The sequence below is a fragment of the Zalophus californianus genome, chromosome 11, assembly GCF_009762305.2.
Source record: "Zalophus californianus isolate mZalCal1 chromosome 11, mZalCal1.pri.v2, whole genome shotgun sequence".
Taxonomy (NCBI): Eukaryota; Metazoa; Chordata; class Mammalia; order Carnivora; family Otariidae; genus Zalophus; species Zalophus californianus.
Window position 1 is genome coordinate 10,350,064 of NC_045605.1, and position 25,869 is coordinate 10,375,932.

Consider the following 25,869-nt stretch of genomic DNA (forward strand, 5'->3'; position numbering starts at 1 on the left):
AGCTCTCAGCCTGAGGGGAAAACGGGGTGATACTAATAGCGGTAACCTGTCACTGGTTCTTGTCTCCACCCGTTCCCACAGGCTCCACGGTCACTGTAAATAACCCGGGTCTTTCGGAGAATTTCCAGGGTGTGGCTGGTGCAAGCCACCCTGCTCTGCCAGGCACCTCCACTCTACTTCTCAGGAGCGATCTCAGTCCCTGGGGACAGCTGCTGTGCCTATACTCCTGGGTCCCCCAGGTCCCACTGCCTCCTGCTGCAGCTGACATATATGCTGAAGGACCCGACTGCAGCTGCCCCTGCTCAGCTGCCAAGAGAACGACGTGGCCCCTTCGTGCTCTACTCCACTCGGGGCGTCCCCAGGCAGGAGTGATGTGTACCATTCTGGAGATCTCAGTCAAGCAGCCCCCTGTTCTCTAGCTCTAGCCCATAGGACAGAGTCCACAGACTGTACTCAACCAATGTTGGATCTAGCCAGCCATGCCTGGACCCCTCTCCCCTCCTGGTAAGTTTTAACCCCAGGGGCTCCTCAGCCCCAACCAAACAGGCTTCTGAAACACACTCACTAATTTGCCAAGAAGTCCCAAGTGTTTCTGAACATCAGCTTAAGCTCAAGTCGGAACTTTCCCCCAAACCTGCTTTTCTCCCCTTCTAACCCAGCACACAACGCTGAACTTATGTTTTAAAAAAACAGACTGTAATCTCTTTAAAACTGTGTGCCTGTATTCAAAGTGTGCACGTGTCCACCGTCTCATTCTGCTCCAAATCTTATGATTCCCTGGATAAAAACCACCACGTGTTCCTACTGACTAGATGCCTGGCACTTTAACCATAAACCTTATGTGCCATTACTTCAGTTTATAAATGAGGAAACTGAAGATCAGAGGGTTACATAACTCTCCGAAGATCTCACATTTACCAATAAGCAAAACCGGATTCATACCCAAGCCTGTCTCTCCCAAGGACACTGAAGGTTGTCCCCTTTTTGGGACAGGGATAGTAACCTAATGGGAGTGATACCCCCTCCTTATTAGAAAGAGGCGAAAACCTGGTGCTGACTCAGGGACCAGCGCGGGTCACTCTGAGCTTCTGCTCCCCATCCTTGGCCCGGGCCCCAGCTCCGCCAAGAACCAGCGGCGGCGCGCCAGCTCCAGAACCTGAGCTTCGGGGCCCCGCCCACTCCCAGCCCTAGCCCCGCCCACTCCCAGCCCTAGCCCCGCCCCTATCCTTGGCCACGCCCCACCATTGGTCACGTCCCCGGTCAGTCACTGCCCGCCCACAGCCGCCATTTCCTGTCCGGCCCTGGGCGTGTCAGGTCAGTGTGGCGGGGAGGCCCGGGGTCTGCCCTGGGATGTGGTCCTGATCTGGCCGTTAGCGCGGAGGAGAGGACGCTGGTGTGCGCCCCACCAGATGGGACGGTATCGGCCGCGGGCTGGGTCCTCCGCTTTGGGCACGGGAACCGGTGGACGCTGCGGAGTGGTTGCCGGGCAACGGTGCCGTCGGCCCCGCCCCTCTGCGCCGGGCGGGGCGGGGAGTCCAGGCGAGCTGGTCCCTTGTCTCGCGGTGGGTTCGGCGCGGGGCGCGCCTCCTTATACCCCTGCGCCTGCCCGGGCCAGTGCTGAGCCTTCCTTCTGCCCCGGCAAACTTGGGCAAGTCAGCTCGCTTCACTAGGCCTCAGTTCCGCGGGAGCCTTAATATGTTAGAGCTGGAAGGTACCCTATCGCTCATTTAGTTAAGCCACACGTTCCCACCCCCGTTTTGTAGATAAGGGTGCCTCGCATTTACCACACTGCGTGCCTGGTGCTTTCAGTTAACCCCCAGGGAGCCCTCTCGGTTCGGTTCGTATTACCATTTCCATAGAATGAGTTAGGCGCAGAGAGGTTGGTGACTTTAGCTGAGGTCACACAGCTTGTTGTAACTGGTAGAGTCTCAGAGTCCAATAACTCCCACCTTGTTTGTGGCAGAGTTCAAATTTCCAGTTAGAGGTGCTTACACGACTGCACTACGACTAAACCTAGCCGTCAATCAGAATAACCCCCAAGAGAGTTTTAAAACTGTCCCTTCCCGGGCCCCCTGGCAGGTTGACCGAGAAGCTTTGGCGCTAAAGCTGAGGAGTCTGTATATTTAATGAGTTTTCGCATGGTTTTTTATGGCCTGTGGGTGAACTTCGGGAACCCCTGGGTATACTGTGAGGCCTGATTACTCACAAACCACTGAGAAGTAATAAACCTAAAGTGCCTGGAGAGGAGAAGAGAGGCCAGTGCACAGTTTCATCAAGTTCTGATCCCTTCAGTCAATGTTTAGCTCCTCTTCACTCCTCAGAAACAAGCCAGAGGCTTATATTTTAAACAAGTTTGAACAGTTAAATGCAAATTCTCCGGCTCCTGGTGACCAGTCACACAGCCAGATCCAGGCTTCTGGCTGGGCGGGCCTATCATGATCAAAGTCAAGCGTTGGTGCCCTCCTCCATTCCTGCCAGCCTGTCAGCTTCTGTCCTCCTGGCCTCCTTTCTCCAGGTCCCTGAATCACAGCGGTGGATGTTGGCTTTGGAGGAACATTTTGCAGAGCAGTTCTCCCAGTGGAGGGAGGGCTGACAGCCTGCCAGAAGCATCACCACAAATAATGAGTATCCCTTGGCCTTAATAGCAGTCAGAGTGAAATAGATCACCCTGCTGTTATTCGTGACATTTACGAACACAAATCCATCTTAAAAATAATCACTTGGCTCTTAGTTTTAGAAGGCTAATGAGCCTGACACATTCTGCTTAGTGTTTTATTATTACTAATTTTCATCACTTATGCTGCCTCCCCCAGGTATTCTGGTTGACAATGGCTGACGATCACGAGAAAGATTTGCAGAAATTTCTTAAAAATGTGGATGAAATCAGTAAGTACCAGTAAATCATAAACAAATTAAATTCTACGCTTGCGAGGTGGAGTGACTGGAGAGAAATGATCACTCTAAGTTAGTTCCTGGGCTGCCTGATAGGTTTATGACTCTAAGAGAAAATGTAATTGAAATTAAGCAGAAAGGGTATTGAGAAGCAAGTAATATTAGAGCCTGGGGTGGTATTTTGTGGCTGCTAATTGGTATCGGGGAAGCCGTTAACATTGTGGTTGGAATTGAGGCTGACAGCTCTCCTCCATATTTTATCCCCTTCCATGTAGAATTCAGGTCAAAAGAGCCTAGCTGTTCCCTTCGAGATCATTTAGGAACCTCGCTGATCAGCGTGGAATCCCTCGTCTTAGGGCAGAGCCATTTCTGATTTGGAGCTGCAAAAGCAAAATCAAATGGCTTTCCCTCAGGGTCTAATTACATGGACGGTTCATGGTTGTCATGATCCTGTCTCTCCGCTTCTAGGCAGGAAGACCCCTCCTTCCCCAGCTCAGACAGGTGGGATCTCAGAGGACATCCTCTGATCACACAAATCGCATTCAAGAGATTCCAAAGCAGCTGCTTTCCTATTCAGACTTCAGGGAGCTTGTGTGGTGATGGAAACAAACAAACCAACAATCAAACCAACCTTACACATCAAATAGAAATATGTTGAAATTGCTCCTTGCAGCAGGCTGTATGGGTCCAAAGAATTAAAATCGTTTTAAAAATAGTTGGGGTCACTTGATACAAGACACATCCACAACCTGTTCCCTGTGTCCATCCACAGCCCCACCCCCCCGACCCCCGCCCATCCCTGAATGTTGTTCTGCGGACTTCCGGCCTTGGCCAGCCTGCCGCTCACCTTCCTCTTCAGGGGGTGTAGTCCAGGCACGTGATGTTTCCTACAGCCTGTTTACTCACCACCCCCACATCCCTGTTGGCCGCCCAGCCTTCTCTGCAGAGCCCCAGACTCTGGCCGCTGTACTCTCCGTTGTACCCCACGGACACCGCAGACTCCGTGGGTCCAAAAGCCAGTTGATCATTGCTCTACCCCGTCTTCCTCCCCAGTAAAGCCTGCTTCTCCTGCCTTCCCCTTCAGGCTAGTCTTGGGGGTGGTACCACGGGCTGGAAGTTTCCAAGTCACCCTGGACTCCTGCCAGCTCTCAGCCTACATTCAATCAGCCGTCAAGTTTAGCTCCTTCTCGGGCTCTGTCCTCCCCGCCCCTCCCTTTGTTCTGGTTCTCCGACCCAGACAATTTCAACAACCCCCTGATTGTTGTTCCTGCCTCCAGGCTTACGCTCCCCACAGAGTAATGTATCTAAAATGCAAATCTGACCCAGACATTTCTCTGCTTGGATCCTCTCTGCAGCCACAATAAACTTCAAGCTCTCCTCAGGACTTAAGTCCTCCCCTGACCTTGTCCTTACCCCTCGCCTCTCCCTACCTCACACTCAGCAAACGGCAGCAGACTGCTTCTCGTTGCCCACACGTCCCCCGATGGTTCACGCTCTGCACGCTGCCTTTGTTGTTCCCTCTGCCTCCCCATCTTTCTTTACCTGGCTCACTTTCATTCAGGCTCAGAGTTCCTTTGGGTGCCATTTATACCAGTACTGGCCCATAGAACTCTCTGTGGTGCTGGAAATGCCCTACAGGCTACACTGGCCGCTGTGACCACCGGTAACTGCACGCAGCCGTGAGCCTTTGAAAGGTGGCTGGTGCTACCCAGGAACTGAGTTTCTCATGGCATTTCATTTATAATTAGTTTAAATTTGTGTAGCCCCGTGTATAGGTTCTAGGTACTCATTTCCTGGGCTCTTGCCGTGTATCTAGTTGTGCTAGGCTCTGGAGACTGCAGTAACAATAACCAAGACTTAGGTTTCCTCCTGGTGTCTACAGCCCAGTGCAGAGGACAGATACAGAACAACCAGCCTCCAGTGTGACATGTGATACGAAGAGAGATTTGCAAAGTGCAGGAGACACTCACTCAGGTTACAAGTTGTGTTGGTCTGGTTGGGTTGCTGTAACAACATACCACTGAGCAGCAGAAATTTCCTTTCCACGGTTCTGGAAGTGCAGGATCCGGGCGTGGGCAGGTTTGATTTCTCCCGAGGCCTTTCCTCTTGGCTTGGAGGCCTGCTGCCTTCCCACTGTGTCCCCACGTGGTCTTTGCTCTGCGTGTACACATCCCTGGGGTCTCTTGCTCTTCTTACAAGGACCACGGACGGTCCAGTTGGTTTAGGGCCCCATCCTGATGACCTCATTTAACCTTAATTATGCCTTTAAAGGCTCTCTGCCAGGACAGTCACACTGCGGGGGGCATCAGCGTGTGAATGGGGTGGGGACCACACTACAGTCCTTTACAGGAGTTGTTTAAGGCTTCCCTGAAATAGGAGATTTAAGCAAAAAATCTGAAGTGTGAGTAAGAGTTGGGCACTGGGGGGAGGGCAAAGGAAGATTCTAAGTGGGGAGAAAGTAGGTAGGAAAGCCTCGGGAGTTCGAGAACATGGTGCTTTTAAGAACCTGGAAGCATAGAAAGCTCTGTACGGCTGGAGAGAAGAGATCACGGAGAGAAGGGTCCCATGTGAGTCAAGAAAGGCTGGATCAGGGAGGACCTTGGAAGCCACAGTGGGGAATTCATGTCTACCCTGCGAGCAGTTGGAGGGTTGACTCAGCGCAGGGACGTGATCAGATTTCTACCTTAGAAAAGTCGCTCTGACCACGGCATGGATGTCGGGACGAGGACATGGAGGGGATAGGAGAACAGATGCTGGCAGCCCCGTCAGCAGGCGGTTCCGGCGCTCCAGGGAAAAGAGACAGGCTGGGTCTGCTGCTGTAGCAGCAGAAATGGGCACGAGTAAACGGACTTGAGATATATTTAGGATTTACTTGGCAAGCTTGAGAGTTTGATGGCTGCGAGGACAGAGGGAGAACGAAGACTCAAGAATGAGTCCTGAAAGTTTGGGGTCGAATGCCCAAACTTGGCAGTGGTTGGACCATCTGCTGCGAGAGGGGACGTTTGGGGGAGGAACAGTCTCAGGGGAAAGAAGACGGGCAGGGCAGGATTGGCGAGCAAGACATCGCAGTGAAGACGTTCAGAGGGCAGTTGGCTTTGCGAGTCCGAGCCTAGGAGAGAATAGGGCTGGGGATGTCCATTTAGGAGGCCCTGGCATATAAATGGCATTTAGAACCATGGGAGAGAACAGGACTACCTGGGGGAATGGTCCCAAAAAAGAACAGATGGCTCAGGCACAACCTTGGGACTCACACAGTTGAGAAGGTAGGCAGGACAGGGAGAGCAGGAACAAGCGAAGGAGACCAAAAGCAATGGCCAGGGAAGTAGGAGGGCGACCACCAGTTCGTCGTGTGTCCTTGAGAGTCTGGTTTTTTGTTTGTCTCCTTTTTTCTTTGTTCCGTTTGTTTCTTGAATTCCACATGAACCAAGTCATATGGTATTTGTCTTTCTCTGACAGGTTTCGCTTAGCGTTGTACACTCCAGCTCCATCACGCTGTTGCAGATGGCGAGATCTCATTCTTTTTTTGTGGCTGAGTGATAGTCCATATCTGGCTATTGTAGATAAGGCTGCAAGAAACACAAGGCTGCATATATCTTTTCAAATTAGTTCTTGTTTTCTTTGGGGAAATACCCAGTAGTAGAATTACTGGATCATATGGTAATTCTGGTTTTAATTTTTTGAAGAACCTCTAAACTGTTTTCCACAGTAGCTGTACCAATTTGCATTCCCACCGACAGTGCACAAGGGCTCCTTTGGTTGGAGGCAGTTTTTTAAAGTCCGTGGGAGAAGGATAGGATGACTTGTTTGGGTGTAATGCTGTGATTTATAGTAAGAAATAAATACTTGTTCTTTGTCCCTGTGCCTGGCAAAGAGCTCCCCAAACCCTTGGAACTTCTAAGTGATCAGACAGATAAAGGCATCTTTATATTCATAACATACCCCTTTCAATCACACCTGCGCTTATGTTGATGAGTGACTTTTGGAACCTGAAGATTGGGGCTGGTTGCCAGGGAACCAACCCTGTGATAAAGTTTCAACCCCCTGGGAAAGGGAGAGGGGCCGGAAGTTGAATTGATCGCCAATGGCCAATAATTTTTTTAAATCAGACCTATGTAATGATGCTTCCCTAAAACCGCAAAAGGACCAGGATCAGAGAGCTTCCAAGTTGTAGATTTTGGCAGAGGGGTGCGCTCAGAGAGCCTGGAATCTCCGTGCCCCCTTCCCACATACCATGCCCTATACATCCCTTCCATTTGGCTCTTCCTGAGTTATATCCTCTTATAATACACTGATGAGCTCCTAAGTAAAATGTTTCTCTGAGTTCTGTGAGCCACTCTAGCAAATTAATCAAACCAGAGGAGGAGGAGGTTGTAGGACCCTCTGATTTAGCCGTGAGGTCAGAAGCACAGACAGCCTGGACGAGCATGTGAATTGGGGGGTGGGGAGTGGGCAGTCTCACAGGACTCAGCCCTTAACTTGTGGGATCTGACACTATCTCAGGGCAATGGTGTCAGAATTGCGTTGAATTGTGGGACACCCAGGGGGTCTCAGAATTGCAGGGTGGTGGGGGGGGAAAACACGCATTAGATTTGGTGTCTGAAGCGTACGAGGCTAACAGGATTGCTGGGTACCATCGACCAGCCAGTTGAGTTAGGACCAGTTCTCCCTGGTGTCCATCTGTCTTTATCAGTCCTCCGCATCTGTCCTAAAGGCCTGGAGAAGTGGGGAGTTGGGTTTGGAGTTGGAGTTCTGTGTGGCAGGTGGGGTGGGAGGGCAAGAGGGTTCAGCGCGTAGACAGGATGGATCATGGGATCTCAGCTGAGCGGGCAGTGAACTGAGGGCAGGATCGCTTGAAGGGCTGTTTGGTGACCTCTGGGCGGCCTAAGTGTACCTGTTTTTCTCCTACACAGGATTGGAAGCTCTTCAAAAATCAGTGTCTCTTTTATTCATCCTTGTTATCTGTAGCATTCTGCATAATATCTAACTCGTAATAAGCTCTCCATAAATTGTTGTTGGATTAAATAAGTAGCTTGAAACTGTGATTTGAAGGCCACAGTAAAATTCTCCTGCAGCTTCTTCCAGGCAAAACAAATCCTGTTTTTAATTTTTTTTTTCTCATTGGTTCTAATAGCTTTAGCTTTTGCTTTCCATGCAGAACCTTCTTTAAGAATAGGGAAGAGGGGGTGCCTGGGTGGTTCAGTCGGTTGACCATCGGCCTTCAGCTCAGGTCATGATCTCAAAGTCCCAGGATCGAATCCCACGTCAGGCTCCCTGCTCAGCGGGGAGTCTGCTTCTCCCTCTGCCCCTCACCCCACTCTCGTGCTCTCTCTCTCTCACTCGCACTCTCTTTCTCTCTCAAATAAATAAATAAAATCTTTAAAAAGGGAAGAGATAATCTAAGGAATGGGAAAAACTCTTTGCAAACCATGTATCTGATAAAGGGTTAATATCCAAAATATATGAAGAACTCATACAACTCAATACAAAGAAACAAAACAAAACAAAAAACACCAGGTTACCTGAGTAAAAAATGGATGAAGGACCCAAATAGACAGTTCTCCAAAGAAAATAATATGAAAAGCCCACAGTACATGAAAAGATGTTCAACATCATTAGTCATTAGGGAAATGCAAATTAAAACCACACTGAGACATCACCGTGTGCCTTTCAGCCTGGCCATCATCAGAAAGAGAAGAGACAAAAGATGCTGGAGAGGGTGTAGGGAAAAGGGAGCCCTGTGCACGGTGGGGGGGAATGCAAATGGGTGTAGCCATGTGGAAAACCGTATGGAGGTTCCTCCAAAAATTAAAAATAGAGCTACCCTACAATCCAGTAATTCCACTTCTGGGAGTATATCCAAAGGAAATGGAAACACTATCTGGAAAAGGATATCTGCACCCCCAGGGTCATAGCAGTATTATTTACAGTAGCCGAGACGTGGAAACACTGAAGTGTCCATCTATGAATGAACACGTAATGAAATTGTGGTGCATATAAACAATGGAATATCATTCATTCATAAACAATGGGGAAATCCTACCATTTGTGACAACATGGATGGACCTCGAAAGCATTGTGCTAAGTGAAATAAGTCAGAGGAGACAAATACTTATATGATCTCATTTATATGTAGAATCTAAAAAAACTCATAAAGACATCAGACTTGGGTGGTTCCCAGAGGCTGAAGGTGGGGCAGGGGCAATGGGAGGGGGGTGGCCAAAAGGCACCAAGGTCGCCACAAGATAAGTAAGTCCCGGGGACGTGATGCAGAACCCAGTGACCACAGCTGATTCTGCTGTAGGATAGACAGGAAAGTTGTCAAAAAAGTAAACCCTGAGAGTTCTCATCACAAGGGGAGGACTTTTTCCCCTTTTTTTCTTTTAATCCTATCTCTAAGAAAAGGTGGATGTTAGCTGAACCTATTGTAATCATTTCACAACACATGTAACTCAAACGATCACGCAGTATGCCTAAAACTTAAGACAGTGATGTGTCAGTTACCTCTCAATGAAACTGGAGGGAAAACAAAGAAATGGGGAGATGTTGGTCAAAGCATATGAACTTCAGTTATAAAATAAGTAAGTTCAGGGGATCTAATGTACAACATGGTGACTATAGTCAATACTGTATTTTATACTGGGGCACCTGGGTGGTGCATTCACTTAAGCATCCAGCTCTTGATCTGGGGTCAGGTTGTGATCTCAGGGTCATGAGATCGAGACCTGTGTCAGGCTTCACAGTCCGCGCTCGGTCTGCTTAAGATTCTCTCTCTCCCCCCCCCATAATCGCTCGCTCTCTAAAATAAATAAATAAATCTTTACAAAATATTGTATTTTATACTTGAAAGTTAATAAGAGATCTTAAATATTCTCACCACATACACAAATATTGTGATTACATGAGGAGATGGATGAGCTAACTCACTTCATTGTGGGTTCACTTCACAATAGACATGTGAATCAAATCATCACACTTGTGTGCCTTTAACTTACACAATGTTGTATGTCAATCATATCTCAACAAAGCCAGAGAAACAAAAGTTCTTCTCCATGAATGTTCTACACCTTTCTTTCTAGTAAGTGGAGTCTTTCCTTTTGAAAACCTCGTTTGATGATTCACATTTGATTTCTCCTCCAGCCAGCTTAATCCAGGAGATGAATTCTGATGACCCGCTTGTCCAACAGAGAGCTATCCTGGAGACAGAGGAGAGACTACTGCTTACAGAGGAAGTCCAAGAGGAGGACGGATGCCGGACCACCCTGAACAAGACCATGATCAGTCCTCCACGAGCTCCTACGGAGGTTTCTTTTTCTATTACAGAGTTCTATAAGTAGATCCAGAGGAGAGGGCTGCCTTGAAGCAGAGGAAGTGGTAGTTTAATCTCACACTGTCTGGGGAGGCTGAAATAGTCTTTTGTTTTTTAGATTCACTAGATTTATTTTCCAAAAAGAAGTATAAACTCTGATTTTTTTTTCTTTGTCTTTCTGTGTCATCTGTAAACAATGGGTTTATTTTAATGAAAATTTGGCCTCCCCAACCCCTGAGTTTGTGACCAATATTTAAGCTGTACTGTAAAGGTAATATGTTCTGCCTCAGATTTCCAACTCATACAGCCATAGTTGGGGTCCCTTGACCTGCTCACCCCATAACAACTGTACCTATAATCATATCTCCTGATTTAAAGCAAGCCCTGTGAATTTTGGGTCCTTCAGTATTGATGGTCAGAGGAATTGACCATACTCCCCACTTGTAATGGATCTTCCTTCTTGGTTCGTACACTTATAAATCAGAGAGTGTTTTTTGAAATTTGTTTTTTGTTTTTTTGTTTTTTTGTTTTTTTTTGCTTTCATGATAACCTGTGCCCTGCAGAATGCAGATGAGATAAACTCAGGTAAGGACAGCATCTCTCTTCCCCTAATGTGTATTATTTATTTAGGATCCGTGTTTATTGATTGTAGCTTCCAGACCCTTAGATTATAGCCTCTGGGCTGACAAACCACCATGAACAGAAACCTACAGACCAGCCAATTCTCTTACTAGTCAGAGGGGACAGCACTCAAAGGCTTTCCTCTATTTTCTCCTGGCCAGTTGTTTGTAAACTGAATTCAGTAATTCTGTATCCACTTTACTCTTAGCTGCTCAAGGGATCTAGGTGGCTTCTCTGTTGCCCAGCTCAGAAGCTCATTATGCTAAACGGAACAAAAAAGTGTGCCTTTAAAGAAAAACTCTTTTAAAAGACATAATTCAAATTTGAAGCACAGACGTAGCCATCATGTATAATAATACATCACACAGATTACCGTTTCATGTCAAATTAAGAAAATGTCATTTAGTTGCTTCAGAATGTGTGTGTGTGTGTGTGTGTGTGTGTGTGTGTGTGTGTGTGTGTGTGCGCGCGCGCGCCCGCGCGCGCCTACATATGTATGCATGAGATGTGTGGCTCTAAAGCTCTAAAGAAGCTTTCTTCTGAATTTGAACTAAAGAGCTGATTATAGTATTTGGATTTTTCTCCTAAATACTTGAAATTACTCTGCTGTCAGAAGCCTTCTTGGCATCTATGGAGTTGGATGCAAAAGAACGTGCCAGGAGAAGAAAGGAAAACAAAGTCTTAGCAGATGGTAATTGTCAGTCTTCACTTTTCCAAGAGCTGGGATGATTTGTGCTAGAAAGATCGTGAGTGTGCCTGCTGATACTTGAGGACAGCGAGATTCCCAGTCAGGGGGTTCGTAACGGGCTCGAGGCAGCGGAACCTGGCCAAGCAGTGGTGTCTGTCCGTGTCCCCGCTGTCGCGGGCCGGGAGCAAGACGGAGCGCTCGGTGAGCCGCCGCCGCCAGGCCGCTTTCTAAAGCGTACGGATGGACTGAGCAATCCGACTGAGCGTCCTGAGCGATGCTCGGACAGGAGGGAGGGACGGAAGGGGGAGGTACCGTGGGCAGGCCTGAGGCACAGACGAAAAAGTGAAAACGAAAAACGAAACGAGAGAACAAACGAGAGAAGGGAGAGGAGAGACGAAGGGAGAGACACGGGCTTGTGCGCGTGGCGGGTGCGGCGCATGCGCAGGGTGCGTCCGGCACTTGCGCGCCCCCAGTGGTGGGCGTGCTGCAGGTCTGACCGCTCCCAACGTGTGCTAGAAAGTGACCTGTTTGGCCCTCTGAGACGTTCAGTATATAGACTTGGTCTTTGTGGCACGCTTGGAGAGGTTCTGAGTTTTGCGCCAGAAACATTTACTTTTTCTGAGAAGCTATTTGGGCGACTTGGGATGGGTTTGGAGAAAAAGCCCTTAAGGAGGCTGATCGTGAAATGTCTGCAGAGAAGTAAGTGACAGGTTTCCTTTGGACTGATGGAGGCTATGACCTCCAAAGTGGAACTGCAAAGTCAGGGGAATAAAGTGAGAGAATTTTCCAGTGTGTGGGGAGAGCTCACCTGTGTGACTTCTGTTCTCCCAGCCCTGAAAGAAAAGGGGAATGAAGCCTTTGCCAGAGGGGACTACGAAGCAGCCATCGTGTGCTACAGTGAGGGTCTGGACAAGCTGAAGGACATGAAGGTGCTCTACACCAACCGGGCCCAGGTCAGTGGGCCAACACTGTGTCCATGGCGTTTTCATAGGGGACAGCAGCCATGGAACTTGTGAAACCAAAGATGAGACCAGATGGTAGCAGTGGTGTGCCCGTCGGTGTTTAGCAGCCGACTCTGGCGGGGGGGGGGTGGGGGAAGCTGATGTCTAGGGGCCATTTGCCACTTTCCGTGGTGTCAGTGCTCTCACCGTGGTCCAATTTCAAGCCACCAACTTTCGATGACAGGAGGAGGACTTGGGAAGAGCTACACATAACCAGTCCCCTGTGCAGTGTAAGTCAGCTCCCACATACCACTGAGGGTAAAGCGACTGAGTGAAACAACCTATGAGAACCGATCCTGCCATCGCTGGGTTTGGCCAGCCCCCTTTTGCCGGTAGCCTGAACTCCTCAGGGTTACTTCTTACTCATTGGATCGGTCCCGGTTGGAGTAAGATTCTGTGACCTGAGTCAGCTGGATAGCTGATGGGCCTGGACCCGATTTCTCAGAAATGTTGAGTTTCTGAACTCCCTTATGCCTCCGTTTTATATCACAGATGAGCTCCGTTTCGTGGGACACCAGGTAAAAACCATCACTCAGATTTTATCATCTATTAATGAAGGGACAAGGTTGGTAGTTCTCAGTTGAAACAAAAACATCACGTGTGGCCTTGTCTTTAAAAGCACTTGAGCCTGTGTGTGGCAGAGCTCCCTGTAGCTTAGACCTGAGGAAGTGGCGGATCCGTGGGCATGATTATCCGATGGTCAGGAGACATCAGCAGGACCTGTGTGAGCTGCACTTGACACTGTGTCATTGACAGGAGGAACTCTCATCAGCTCCAATTTCTGTAACTCAGGATCAAGAATGTCTTGCCGTGAGAGGTTGAGGAAGAACGTCGAAAGCAAGAAACAGGACGTTTGGAGGCCACAAAGTCTGGGGAGTGATGGCGATTTAATGATAAATAAGTCCAAGCACAGTGTAACCTCAGTGGTTCAGCAGTTTGGGTAAATCAGACTAGAGTTGAGGTACCACTTAGCCCCATTTCTGGAGGAAAATTGATATAAGGGAGTGAATTTGATAAATAAAATGGCCAGAGGTTGGCCTAACGGTGTGCATTTCATCACCCTAACGAGATTATAAACTTTTCCATATACTCCCCCCCACCAATGCTTTATTTATAATAGATGTTTAATAAATCCTCTTAAGTTACATAACACTGGAGGAACAGTCAGTCCATTTAAGGGAATTAAGTTTCTGTTGACACTTTGAAAGGAACATTCAAATGCAAGCAATTAATATAATAATTATAATTCCTTTTTACTTTTCACCAGATTTGGTCTCCAAAACATTTACCTACTGATGCTTTTTCAGTCTTGTTACTTTGAAGTTATTTGAAAGTAGTAAAATTGAATTGCTTTTAAAATGTTATGTAATTCAGACTTCCATCTAATTCAGATGGTTTGTACCCCGATCCATCTAAATTAGTTACATACTTACTGTAAGCGGCAAGTTTCAGCAGCACTTTGATTAGGTTCTGGAGAATCACATTAAGAATGGGTGTGGATAAAAATAAGCAAATGTAATGAAAAGCTTTGAGGAAGTAATTCTTCCCAGCCTTCCTGAAGAGAAAGCTTATTCAGAGACAAATAAATACAAAATGTGCTGCCTGGTGTTATGAACCACCAAATCACCCTTGACTATTTTTAAAATGCTTCCCCTGTTTGCGTGCAGTGTTAGAAAACACTTAATAAGGACCCTGTGAATTGAGTGTTGCTGCTTGCTAGAGAAAAAAACCTACCCTTTCATCACTCTGTTTTTCTCCTGGAGTTAATGTTATGATCAATAGATTGCTGGTGTAATTGAGATAAATCAGGAGTTTAATTGCCATTTGGAAAAGTAGTTCTTTTTAAAATGTGGAAAAGCAAAAGAGAACAGGGAATTTATAGGGTGTTGAATCCAAGCTTAAAAAAAAAAAAAGAAAAAGAAAAACCAAAAGGAAGAAAGAAAAGAAAAAGTAAAAGGCTGTGTAGACAAATTGTTGAAGCCCACGTATGCATTTTCAGAGTCTGTATGTCTCCTGAGTAACAATGTGATGGAATTGTGGCTTCATTTGTTTGTCTGAAAGGATGCTAGTCTCCTCCTCACATCCTCTGACTTTTGAATGAAACCCCAAACCCTGGGGGGAAGGGATGGGGCTTTATGGAACAGACAGTTCAAAGCGTCATCCTCTTTAATTAGTACAAAACCTGAGTTAATGAAAGCACCACAGGGCAGCTTCCTTTCTTGGAAGGACTTGGACTTGGTTAGCCGGCTAGTGCCCACTTGCTCCTCCCTTGGGATGAATGCTTAGATTCCCCCAGGAGTTACAACACTGACCCCATGATTGGCTTGACCATGTAAATATCTCAGCAGAATTTTGGCTAAGAATGTCACAGTGCCCCGAGACAGTTTTGATCAGGGGCAAACCTACGCATGTATCGGCTCTAGTTGGGGTGACTGATGGGGACTCTGGGAAAACCTCTTATCCTCCAGGTGCCTGGTTTTCCTTTTTCACGCCAGAGTGATCATTGCTGCTTCCCGGGAACTTTCCAAGAGAAGAGTGCTTAAAGTCTATTTAGTTCAACTTGATAAGGGATGTATTGACCACCTGTTGTGATCAGTAATTCACTTAGAGGTGGAGTAGCCACTCTGCTTGCTGGTAGACAGCCCTCCATTACTCTCTGTGCCACGAGTTCTTCAGTGTACATTGAGTGGATCCCAGCATTCTGAATCAATTCTTGATTGTCAAGATTTTCCCCCATTCTAGGGGAATCCCAAAAGAGGCCCCCAGGGCTTTTGGCACCGATAGATCATAGGGATGGTCTGACCCTTAAATGTCAGCCCATCACCTACATCACTTCTTTCTTGCTGCGCTTACGAGGAAAGAAGCAGAACTTTATCTTTTTTGAGTAAAAGCTTTATTGAGATACAATTGACATAACATGCATTTTGCCCATTTAAAGTAAACAATTCATTGGTTTTTAGTATATTCACAAAGCTGTGCAACCATCGCCATAACCAATTCTAGAACATTTTCATAATCCCAAAGAGAAACCCCATACCCTTTAAGTGGTCCCCCTGCCCCAGTCTCCCGTCCACCCCTTCCCTCAGCCTTAGGCCACCACGAATCAACTTTCTGTCTCCATATGTTTGCCTGTCCTGGACATTTCATATAAATGAAGTCGTGCAATATTTTTCCTTTTGTGTCTGGCTTCTTTCTTGTAAATTTTTTCAAGGCTCATCCGTGTTGTAGGATGTATCAGTGCTTCATTCTTTTTTATGGCCAAATAATACACCATTGTACGGATGGACCACATTTTATTTATCCATTTATCAGTTGATGGACATTTGAGCTATTTCTGCTTTTTGGCTATTATGAATAATGCGGCTATGAGCATTTGTACGCAAGTGTTTATGTGCACATATGTGTGCACCGAGGAGTGGCTGGATCATATGGCAACTCTGTTTAACCCTTTGAAGAACTGCCAGACTGTCTACCAAAGTGGCTGCACCATTGTACATTCCCACCAGCCGTGTCTGCGAGTTCTGATTTTCCTACTCTCTCCAACGTTTACTGTTATCTTTTTTTATTTCCTTTATCATTTGATTTCCTTCTGGAACATCCGCAGTGGGGTAGACTCTAGAAGCCGCCTCTTCCTTTGTGGATGGGTTTAGTGTGCTAGGTATTTTCTTTTGCCTTTCCAGATCCTTCTCTGCCCTGCCTTCTGGGGACTGACCTCTGTGGACCGGTCCCCTGACTTCCCGGCTTCCTAGATTGCATTTGGGCTCAGCCGGTGAGATCAGAAGGAAGGAGGAAAGTGAGAGTGGGGGTATTTATTCTCCCACCTGCAGCTCTCCTGAAGGCCTCAGCCCCAGCTTGGCAGTGCCTTCTCAAAGCTGTCCTCTCCCTTTTGTCAGTGGCTCGTCCTGCCCCTTCGGTCCTAGCAGTGGTACTGGCTGTCCATGGTTGCTAGCCCTGGGGTTCTGTAACATTCCTGTTGGTTACACTGTTACCTGAGGACTGCGTGCCGCAGAATTACATATGAATACAGCCCTTTATGTCATTGCAGGCTTATCTGAAACTCAGGGACTACCAGAAGGCAGTCGTGGATTGTGAGTGGGCTCTGAAGGTAAGAAGAGAGAGCCTTTTCCACGTGTTGGAGTTGGGCTCGCCAGGCTGGGCGTCTGGGTCCTGAAGTGAACGCAGGAGAGCAGACGGTGTTTCGTGGTGGGCCAGGCTCTGAGCTCTGCAGTCAGGCCCTGACCTTCCTTATCTATAACGTGGGATCCATAGATTGTTTTAGGGGTCACGGTGATGCGTGTGAAGCACCAAGCTCGTAGTCCGTACTCCAGAGAAGTGGCCTTTCGTGTTGCGTTTTCAAGGTTTATATTGCAAGGGCTCATCCTTTACTGTTGTGGTCACCAGCCACTCTGCTTCCTGTGGCAGTGGCAGTGCCTCCCTCTGTTTCTAGAACCAGCCACAGGACCAGGTTTCTGCAGTGGTGCGGTCTTTCCCCATCAGTTTGTGCTTTTCTTCCAGCCCTAGTAATTTGGCATATTCGTGGAGGAATAATCAGAATTCCTGTCGTTCAGCCCGGAGACGACCAGTCAGGTCTCGGGCAGATCTCCTAATGCTGTGCACGGCGTTTCCTCTGAAATCTGCCGAGAGAGATCACTTAAAGTGAGGAGAAGTAAGGGCCGTTGGTGGAAAAATAGTACAGAGTTTTTAAAAGAGAAATGTCATGATCGCTTCTTAGAGACATTATTTCGGATGATTAAATATTTAAATAAGTCTTCCTCTCCCTTTCTGCGAAGGCGCTCTGTCACAGGGGCTCTCACTGAAGAGAACCAAGGCAGTGTTTCTCAGACTTCCTCACCGAAGGGCTGCTGATGGAGCAAATGTGAGCCCCTGCAGGGTCTAGAAGCAGAGAGCATGACATTTCTTGTTAGACATGTGTTTTATCTGAAAAATCCTTGCAAGTTTTGTATTGCACTCCATGGAATTGATCTCTTAATATCACCATGTTATTTTCAATAACTTATGATCAAGTAAAACTGAAGTGCCAGGAGAACATGCCACGTTTATCCTATGGCCCAGATCCCTCCAGCATAGCACCCCACCCCAGCATAATGAACGTGGCCCAGAGTAAGAGCACGCTTTGACAGCAGCATATTGGCTACACTTCCTCCCTTATTTCTTACTGAGAGGGTAAGCAAGGGAAACTGGGGTGAATTAGGAACTCACCTTTGCTAATAATGGTTTATAAAACACTAGGGATCCTCCAAAACGGATGTGGGGGGGTGCGTGATTTCTTTATCCCTTAGAAGATAACAGAATGTCCACAAATCCTGTCCCATCACATCGTTACAGTCTTAAAGTTACAAGAACTGCCCACAGCTGATGACATCAGGTTCTTCACAGCCCCAGCATAGGTCCCTCAACCTGCTTTCTCGCTTTATGTGATCATGCTGTTTTCTCTACTATTCCGTAAGAGGAGAGGCAAGGACGTTTTCCAACAATAACAGCACAAGCCATGGTTTGCTGCGTGCTGGCCGTGAGCATTACAACTTTCTGGTCTGTTCTCCTCGATACCACTGTTATCCTTATTTTTCTGGATAAGGAAACCAAGCCTCGGAGATTAATTAAGTAACCTGTGCAGGATCACATAGCTGACATTGGTCCAACCTAAGCCAGTACTCTGAATCCTCTCCTCTGTACAGCTTCTCCACCAGAACCTGAAACCCCACAATCCCTGGGTGTGGATCTGGTTCCCTTCTGTGGGGCTTCCAGGAGTATCTGTTCTGATCTGAAAAGGACCAGTCACACCGTCTTCATGCTGACTCAGGATGACATGCTGGCCTACTGCCGGATATTAAATGAAGCACAATGTAATAATTAGCAGGGAGACCAAAGCAGAGCAGGCCCAACAAAGCTGACATTAAAAAACTCTGACCCTCAGCAGCCAGTCTTGAGGAATGCCCCGCGAGGCTCCCCATTGAAGAAGCTTGGGTAAGCACTTGGAGGGATAGGGGAAAATGTATAAGGAGCTCTCAAAACTAACAATGGCTGGCTCTGTGTCAGAACCGTAAAAGTTTCACTCTCTTTAAAAGTAACATATCAATAATGCATGTCAGTGGTATTCCGTTATTAATAGTCTTGGTACTTTCATGCCAATTTAATATTTTTGACACTTTTGAATGGGTAGAGACAAGCTCATGTAATGATAGTTCGAGACTGATGTTCCTTGTCAGGGAAGATAAGGCAGTGAAGCTGCTTTCAATTAGGATCAGAGTCTTTCTTTCCTGGCAGAACTCTTTCTGCACGACAAAATCCATCTTTCTCTGAAAACAGGACTCCTTTTAGGGGGATCTGGGGTTCACCTGAGAAAATCCTGGTGAGCACTGACACATGATCAAAGGAGACGGGCTGGGCAGTGAGACATCCATCTGGCCCTCTGTGTCAGCATCCAAGGCGGGCGGAGTCCCAGTGCACAGGGGACTCTGAGGCCCCCCGCTTGTTCTGCCCCCCAGTGTAACCCTGATGCTCTGCCAGCGAAGGGCCAGGGGACATTTGGCTTTCATGGGCCACTGCACTGGCATTTTCTTTCCTTTGGACCATTCCTTTCCTGCCCCCTCGACCTCATTGTTTGTGGATTCTCCAGGGCTCACTCCCCGGCTCCCTGCCTTTCTTCTCTCTGCCGCTTCTCCCTCAGGGCTCCTGTCTCCTCTCCTGGGTCCACCACTGGACAGAGGCTAGCCCCTCATTCTCCAGGACTGCTTCACTTCCCTCACTTGTCCCTGCCTTTCCCGCCTCTAGTCGGTTCTGCGTACTGCCTCCAGAGCAACTTCCTTGCACCCCATGCTGTTCATTCACCTCCCCCAGCCTGGAATCCAAGACCTCCTCATGGAACCACTGTCTTGCTTGCCCCTTCCAGGCTGACCCTCCCCTGCCCCGCTCCTGCCCCTTGGCCTGGCCAGAAGCCCCCTGTCCTCTCCCATCCCCGGACCTTGCTCAGCCCATTCTCCCTCCTTCCTTCTCTCTTCACCTCTCCATATCCTTGGAGACCCAGCCCAAACCTGTAGTCTGCACGCCCTTTGTTAAACCATGCTGCTTCACAGTGGATTTTCCTCTCCTCGACTGCTATAGCACTTTTCTGAAGGAGAATTTGTATAGTTTGTAGCCTTTGGGGCCTGGAGTCAGATGGCCAGATTTTAGATCCCAGCTCTGCCACTCCAGCCCCTAGTTTCCTCATATGTGCAGTGGGGATAATAATGGCATCGACTTCATGGAGTTGTTCTAAGGCTTATATGAGATCATTTGTACGAACCGCATGGCAAGGATAAGGTACCATTGTCATTACCGTCATTCACTTAGCAGCGTGTCGGGAAATGATGCTCACGAAGATGCACCTGTAAGGCCTCTCCATGTAGGACAGTCATTGCTGCCTCTTCTATCACCGTCTGTCTTTTCTTTCAGTCTTCCCCTTTACTCTGGATTGCCGCTGTTCTGGCCAACGTCCCACTTCTGGTGAGAAGCAAGCCAGGAATTCACCCAGGACTTTTTAGACTCTTAAGCTTGCACTCTAGACCCTTGGAGGGCATCCCTGGCACAATGCCTCACACATAAAAGGGTTCGATTAATTAACTGGATGTTAGAAGTTGTAGTTGGCATCACTGTGCGAAGTCAGCCGGTCTCTCTGGAGTGGTAATAATTAGCGGCAGGCACGTGCAGGGCCCCCTGTGCAAAGGCTGTAGCCTCACATAAGTTTTGATCCTGCCTTCTGATGGGGGCATCCCTCCTGATCTTCAGTGACAGGAATGTAAGTTCCCGGGATATATGGTGCGGTTTATTGTGGGGAAGGAACTTGCGAGGCCCACTAAGATGTCACATTGACCTCAGCTCTTTACCCAGAGTAGATGTTCCTCTCTTCTAATAAACCAATGGTCCTTAAGCTTGGCTGAGTGCTCATGTCTCCTGGGGATCTTACAAAATTATTCATGCCTGGGCCCTACCCCAGAGTATAAGTTTTAATTGGTATGGGGTTCAGCGTGGCCTTCTAGGTTTTGGTAAGCATCCCCGGTGATTCTAATGTTTGGGTGAGGTCAAGAGCTCTTCTCAACTAAGGGTTTCTGGTTTGTCTCCTGATTGAGTCTCATTAAATGGAAATGAAAACTGGCAAGTATCATTAATTAATTTGATAGAGAGCCCCTTGCAGGCTTCAGTTAGTTTGGCTACAGATGCACAGAAAAGTTTTAACTGTCAACCCTGGTAGCTGTCCTGAGAACACGAGTTCTGCCTTCCCTCTATTAGCTGGGCAGTTAGGGGAGTGGCTAATGACTTCAAACCTTCTGAAACATCTGATCAGTCATTCTCTTTTATGCAGTGTGATGAAAAATGCACAAAAGCATATTTCCACATGGGAAAAGCTCACCTGGCCCTGAAGAACTACAGTGTGGTAAGTTCTGAGAGGAATGGAAGGGAATGTGTGATCACAGAACGATGCTTCAGATCGCCTCGGAGAAGGACCATGTTCCTCCAAAGGTGATTAGGAACTAATCCACCTTTTAGGATTTTCCAAGGTAACTCTTCAGATCTTTGAGTTGGGAAGGATGTTGAGAGTGTTGAGTATCGTCCGGGACGGTCCCACCTGCTCTGGGAATCCCTTCTGCAGTATCTTCCAGCAGTGTTCTGTTGGCCCCAGGAGGAGCATCTGCAGAGAGATGAACACAAAATTCACTTATAATCTCACCACCCAAAAGGAACCATGCAGATACATTTACACACTGAGATATTATATATTGTTAACAGCAGCTTTGTTAAGAGATATCTTTCACATACCAAACAGTTCATCTGTGGAAAGTGTACAGTTCAGTGGGTTTTCCTGTATTCACAGAGACGTGCAACCATCATCACACACAGCTTTAGAACGTTTTTGTCACCTCCCCGAAAGCCCTATACCCATTGGTAGTGCACTGCTTCCCTCCATCCCCACCTCAACCCGAGGCACCCGCTGATCTACTTCTGCCTCTATGCATTTGTGTATTCTAGACTCGTCCTATAAATAGTATTATACAAGATGTAGTCTTTCATGGCTGGTCCCTTTCACTTAGCATAATGTTTTTAGGGCTCATCCATGTTGTAGCATCTATCAGTACTTCATTCCTTTTATTGCTGAATAATATTTCATTGTATCGATATTCTACATTTTATTTATCCCTTCCTCAGTTGACGAACATTAGGGCTATTATGAACATCCACGTACAAGTTCTTGTGTGGACATATGTGTACAGTCCTCTTGAGTATATACCCAGGAGTGGAACTGCTGAGTCCTATGGTAACTGTATGTTTAACTTTGGAGGAACTGCCAAAGTGTTTTCCCCAGTGGCTGAACCATTTTACATGCCCACCCACCGTATATGGTTTCAGTTTCTCCACATCCTGGGCAATGCTTCTTATCTCCTCTTGATTACAACCATCCTCGTGGCTGTGAAGCATAACTCATTGTTTTGATTTGCATTTCCTTGATGGCTAATGATGTTGAGTCTGTTTTCTTGTGGCTTGTTGGCTGTTTGTATATCTTCTTTGGAGAAACGTCTCCTCAGATCCTTTGCCTATTTTTTATTAGGTTATTTGCATTTTTATATTAAGTAAACAGCACTTTATATGTTCTGGATGCAAGTCCCTTATCAGACAAGTGATTTTCAAATATTTTTTTTTCACTATCTGTGTTGCCCTTTCACTTCTTTGACTGTGTTCTTTGTAGCACAAAAAATTTTTAATTTTGATGAAGCCTAAATTATTTATTTTTTCCTTTGATTGCTTATACTTTTGGTGTCATATCAAGAAACCATTGCCTAATCCAAGATTTACTTCTGTATTTTGTTCTGCTTTATGGCTTTAGCTCTTATATTTAGATCTCTGAACCTCTTTGAGTTAGTTTTTGCATATGGTGTGAGGAAGGGATGTAATTTCATTCTTTTGTATGTAGATATCCAGTGTTCCCAGCACCGTTTGTTAAAATGACTATTCTGTCTCCCATTGAATAATTTTGGCACCTTTGTCAAAAATCAGTTGATCATAAATGCATGGGTTTATTCCTAGACTCTCAGTTTTATTCCATTGATATATATGCTATTCTTATGCCTATACCACATTGTCCTGATTCCTGTAGCTTTGTAGTAAATTTTGAAATTGGGAAGTGTGAGTCTTCGAACTTTGCCCTACCGTTTCAAGATTGTTTTACTTATTCTAGGTCCCTTGAATTACCATACAAATTTTAGGATCAGCTTGTCAATTTCTGCAAAGAAACCAGATGGAATTTTGATGGGGATTACACTAAATCTGTAGGTCAGTTTGGGGAGTATTGCCATCTTAATAATATTAAGCTTTCGAATCCATGAACATAGGATGTCTTTCCACTTATAAGATACTATATTTTAAAAAAGAAATTGCCTCCTATTATACATTAAAAAATTATTTTCTTCATTGGATTTTAATTCTAAAAGTAATACAGGCCTATTGTACTAAGGTCAAATAATAGAAAAGTGAAAAAAGAAAATGTTAACCCTCCCCTCACCACCAAATTCTATTCACTCATTCATTCATTCAGGTAATTAATTCACTCAGCGAATATGTATGCATACTTTCTATGTTTCTGGCACTACCCTAGACAATAAGAATACAGTAGCAAACAAGACAAAATCCTTGACTTAATGCAAGTTACATTCTTGGAATAGCAGTGGCCGGGAGATGAACCATATAAGTAGATGTGTAGTATGTTGATTAGTGATAAGTGTTATTGAGAAAACGAAATCAGGAAGCAGCGAAGGTAAGATTAGTTTTATAAGGAGTGGTCAGGGAAGGCCTCTCTGCAGGAAGGGAGGGAGTGAAGTGAGCAAGCCATGTGGCTGTATAATGGAGGAGCCATCCAGTCAGAGGGTCAGCTAGAGAAGAATGGTAGGTGATGAGGTCAGGCAGACAATGGCGGTATGGTAAGGGACTGATTCCCTACAGCCTTACAGGCTTTTGGAAGTTCTTCGGCTTTTACTTTGAATGAACTGGGAGCCATTGGAGGGTTTTGAGTGAAGGAGTAAAATGATGTGACTCATATTTTAAAGGATCACTGCTACATTGAGAATATATCTTGACATAGTAGACAAAGAACAGAGAACTAGTTAGAAGGCTATTGCAACAGACTTTCCAAGTGAGGTGTAATGATGACTTGAACCAAGTTGGTGTTGAGGGAGGTGGTGAGAAATGATGGGATTCTGGATATATACTGACCGTGAAGCCAATAGGAATTGCCGATAGACTAGATCTAGGGTTCAAAAGGTTCACTGCCCTCATCTTTTTGAGCTGCTCTAAGAACTACCAGAGACCAGGTGGCTTAAACAGCAAACATTTAGTTCTCACAGTTCTGGAGGCTGAAAAGTCCAAGCAGATTGGTGTGTGGTGAGAACTGCCTCCTGGGTCATAGATAGCCAGAAGGGTTAAGAGAGGTCCCTGGGGTCTCTTTGATAAGGACACAAATCTCACTCATGAGCGCTCCACCCTGATGACCTAATCACCTCCCAAAAGCCCCACCTCCAAGTATATCACACTGGGGGTTAGGTTCCACCATAGGAATTTGGGGGGGGGCGGGACACAAACAGTCTATAGCAGTTACCATGTTTGATGTGTATACCTCTGTCCCGCAACACTAGTCTCTTTTATGTGATGTTTTTTTCTTCCATTCATTTTTTAATCCTAATCTTTTGGATGAGCCTTGAGCTTTCAGGACAGCTGAGAGCCATTTTTTTCTGCGCTTTTTTTTCTCAGTGACTGGGCAGAGTTCTTGATACCCCTGAGGACAGTACTGCTCAAAACCCAGTAACATGCCCCACAAGCTAGAATCTTTCTTTTTTTCAGAAACTTTCCAGCACTTTCCTCATGGAGAGGCCCTCGCTCTCAAGTTTTCTTACAAGGCCAGTGAATGGACCCCTTATAGGCTCTCTTTGCAGCCCTGTGTATTTACATAGGCACTTCGCTTTTCCTGTTCCCAAAAGTCTCTGTCAACAGTGTCTCCAGCTTCATTTATTTCCCGACTCCTTGTGGGCATATCTGACAAGTAGCCTCCTGTTCTCTCTCAGTGCAAATATCATATCTAAATTTTGCAATCACCTTCTGATTATTCCTATACCAGCCAGGCATGATCCACGAGAATTTAGGACTGGATATTTTTCCATCACAGGCTGGATCTGGCAACACTATTTTTTAAAAATAAGTTCTGAAATAATGCCTCTTGCCCCACAGAACCAGAGAAGCCTAAACAAAATGTCAAATGCATGCTGCATTCCCCCTGCCTGCCTCCTACGCTGGGATCGGGAGGAGGCTGGGAGGAAATAATGAAGCCCAGCCCTGTGGTGCCTGGTGTCTTTCCTATAATCACCTTCACCACCTGACCACTCTTCAAGGTCTTGTTTCTTTTTTCCAGGCTAGAGAGTGTTATCAGAAGATCTTAGAAATAAACCCCCAGCTTCAGACCCAGGTGAAAGGTGAGGATGTTCCTGCTGGTGTCCTTCGTTTGAATTCCACTTTCGCTTTGTGCTCCGGGACATACCTTCTCTGCACTTGGCCTCCCATACCTTCTCTGCACTTGGCCTCAAAGCCACATCAAACTCTCTCTGTTAGCAGGCTGCCCGCTCCTCTTTCCTCTCTGTTCTCCCACTCAGACCTCTGCCTTCCTCCTTTCTACACCGTCGTCCCTTAGAGCCTTCTGGGCAGGGCATAATATTGTCCTTGAATCCCGAAGATGGTTTAAAATCCTGGGCATAGACTAAAATTTTCCCTGCTGAAGGCAAGTTTGAATGATTGTAATGCTTCACGCCTCTCAGCCTCCCATCCTCAACAAAGGTGACTCTTTGTGTCATGATGTTGACCGTTAGGGTTTTGTTTCTCTTTTCTTTTCCTTCTTGTTTTTGTTTTTTTTTTAAAGATTTTATTTATTTATTTGACAGAGAGAGAGACAGCGAGAGAGGGAACACAAGCAGGGGGAGTGGGAGAGGCAGAAGCAGGCTTCCCGCCAAGCAGGGAGCCCGATGCGGGGCTCGATCCCAGGACCCCGGGATCATGACCTGAGCCGAAGGCAGTCGCTTGACCAACTGAGCCACCCAGGCGCCCCTTCCTTCTTGTTTTGTAGATTACCTGAATCAAGTAAATCTCCAGGAGAAAGCAGACCTTCAAGAGAAGGAAGCCCACAGATCACTGGACTCGGGAAAGAACACAGCTGTGACAGTCAAGAATCTCCTGGAGACGCTTTGCAAGCCCGATCAGACCCCCTTGTTCTATGCAGGGGGGATTGAAATCCTGACTGAAATGATGCAGGATTGTAAGCCTGAGATGCGTAT

At 46.7% G+C, this 25,869-nt stretch overlaps 1 protein-coding gene across 7 annotated transcripts in view; it reads left to right on the forward strand.

Moving 5' to 3' along the window:
- Positions 1-1,262: 1,262 nt before the first annotated feature.
- Positions 1,263-25,869, forward strand: part of TTC12 (tetratricopeptide repeat domain 12) — a 42,510-nt gene continuing 17,903 nt past the window's right edge. Inside the window, exons 1-10 of one of the 7 annotated variants that reach the window (XM_027581018.2) lie at positions 1,263-1,314; positions 2,814-2,886; positions 10,030-10,193; positions 10,762-10,783; positions 11,433-11,510; positions 12,339-12,460; positions 16,554-16,613; positions 20,868-20,939; positions 24,957-25,017; positions 25,662-25,850. In XM_027581018.2, coding sequence (XP_027436819.2) covers positions 2,829-2,886; positions 10,030-10,193; positions 10,762-10,783; positions 11,433-11,510; positions 12,339-12,460; positions 16,554-16,613; positions 20,868-20,939; positions 24,957-25,017; positions 25,662-25,850 — 826 coding nt within the window. In that variant the 5' untranslated portion in view covers positions 1,263-1,314; positions 2,814-2,828. Of the gene's footprint in view, positions 1,315-1,339; positions 1,563-1,707; positions 1,712-2,813; positions 2,887-10,029; positions 10,194-10,761; positions 10,784-11,432; positions 11,511-11,627; positions 11,709-12,338; positions 12,461-16,553; positions 16,614-20,867; positions 20,940-24,956; positions 25,018-25,661; positions 25,851-25,869 lie in introns of those variants that run through there. The other 6 variants (XM_027581015.2, XM_027581016.2, XM_027581019.2 and 3 more) reach the window with 6 other exon arrangements.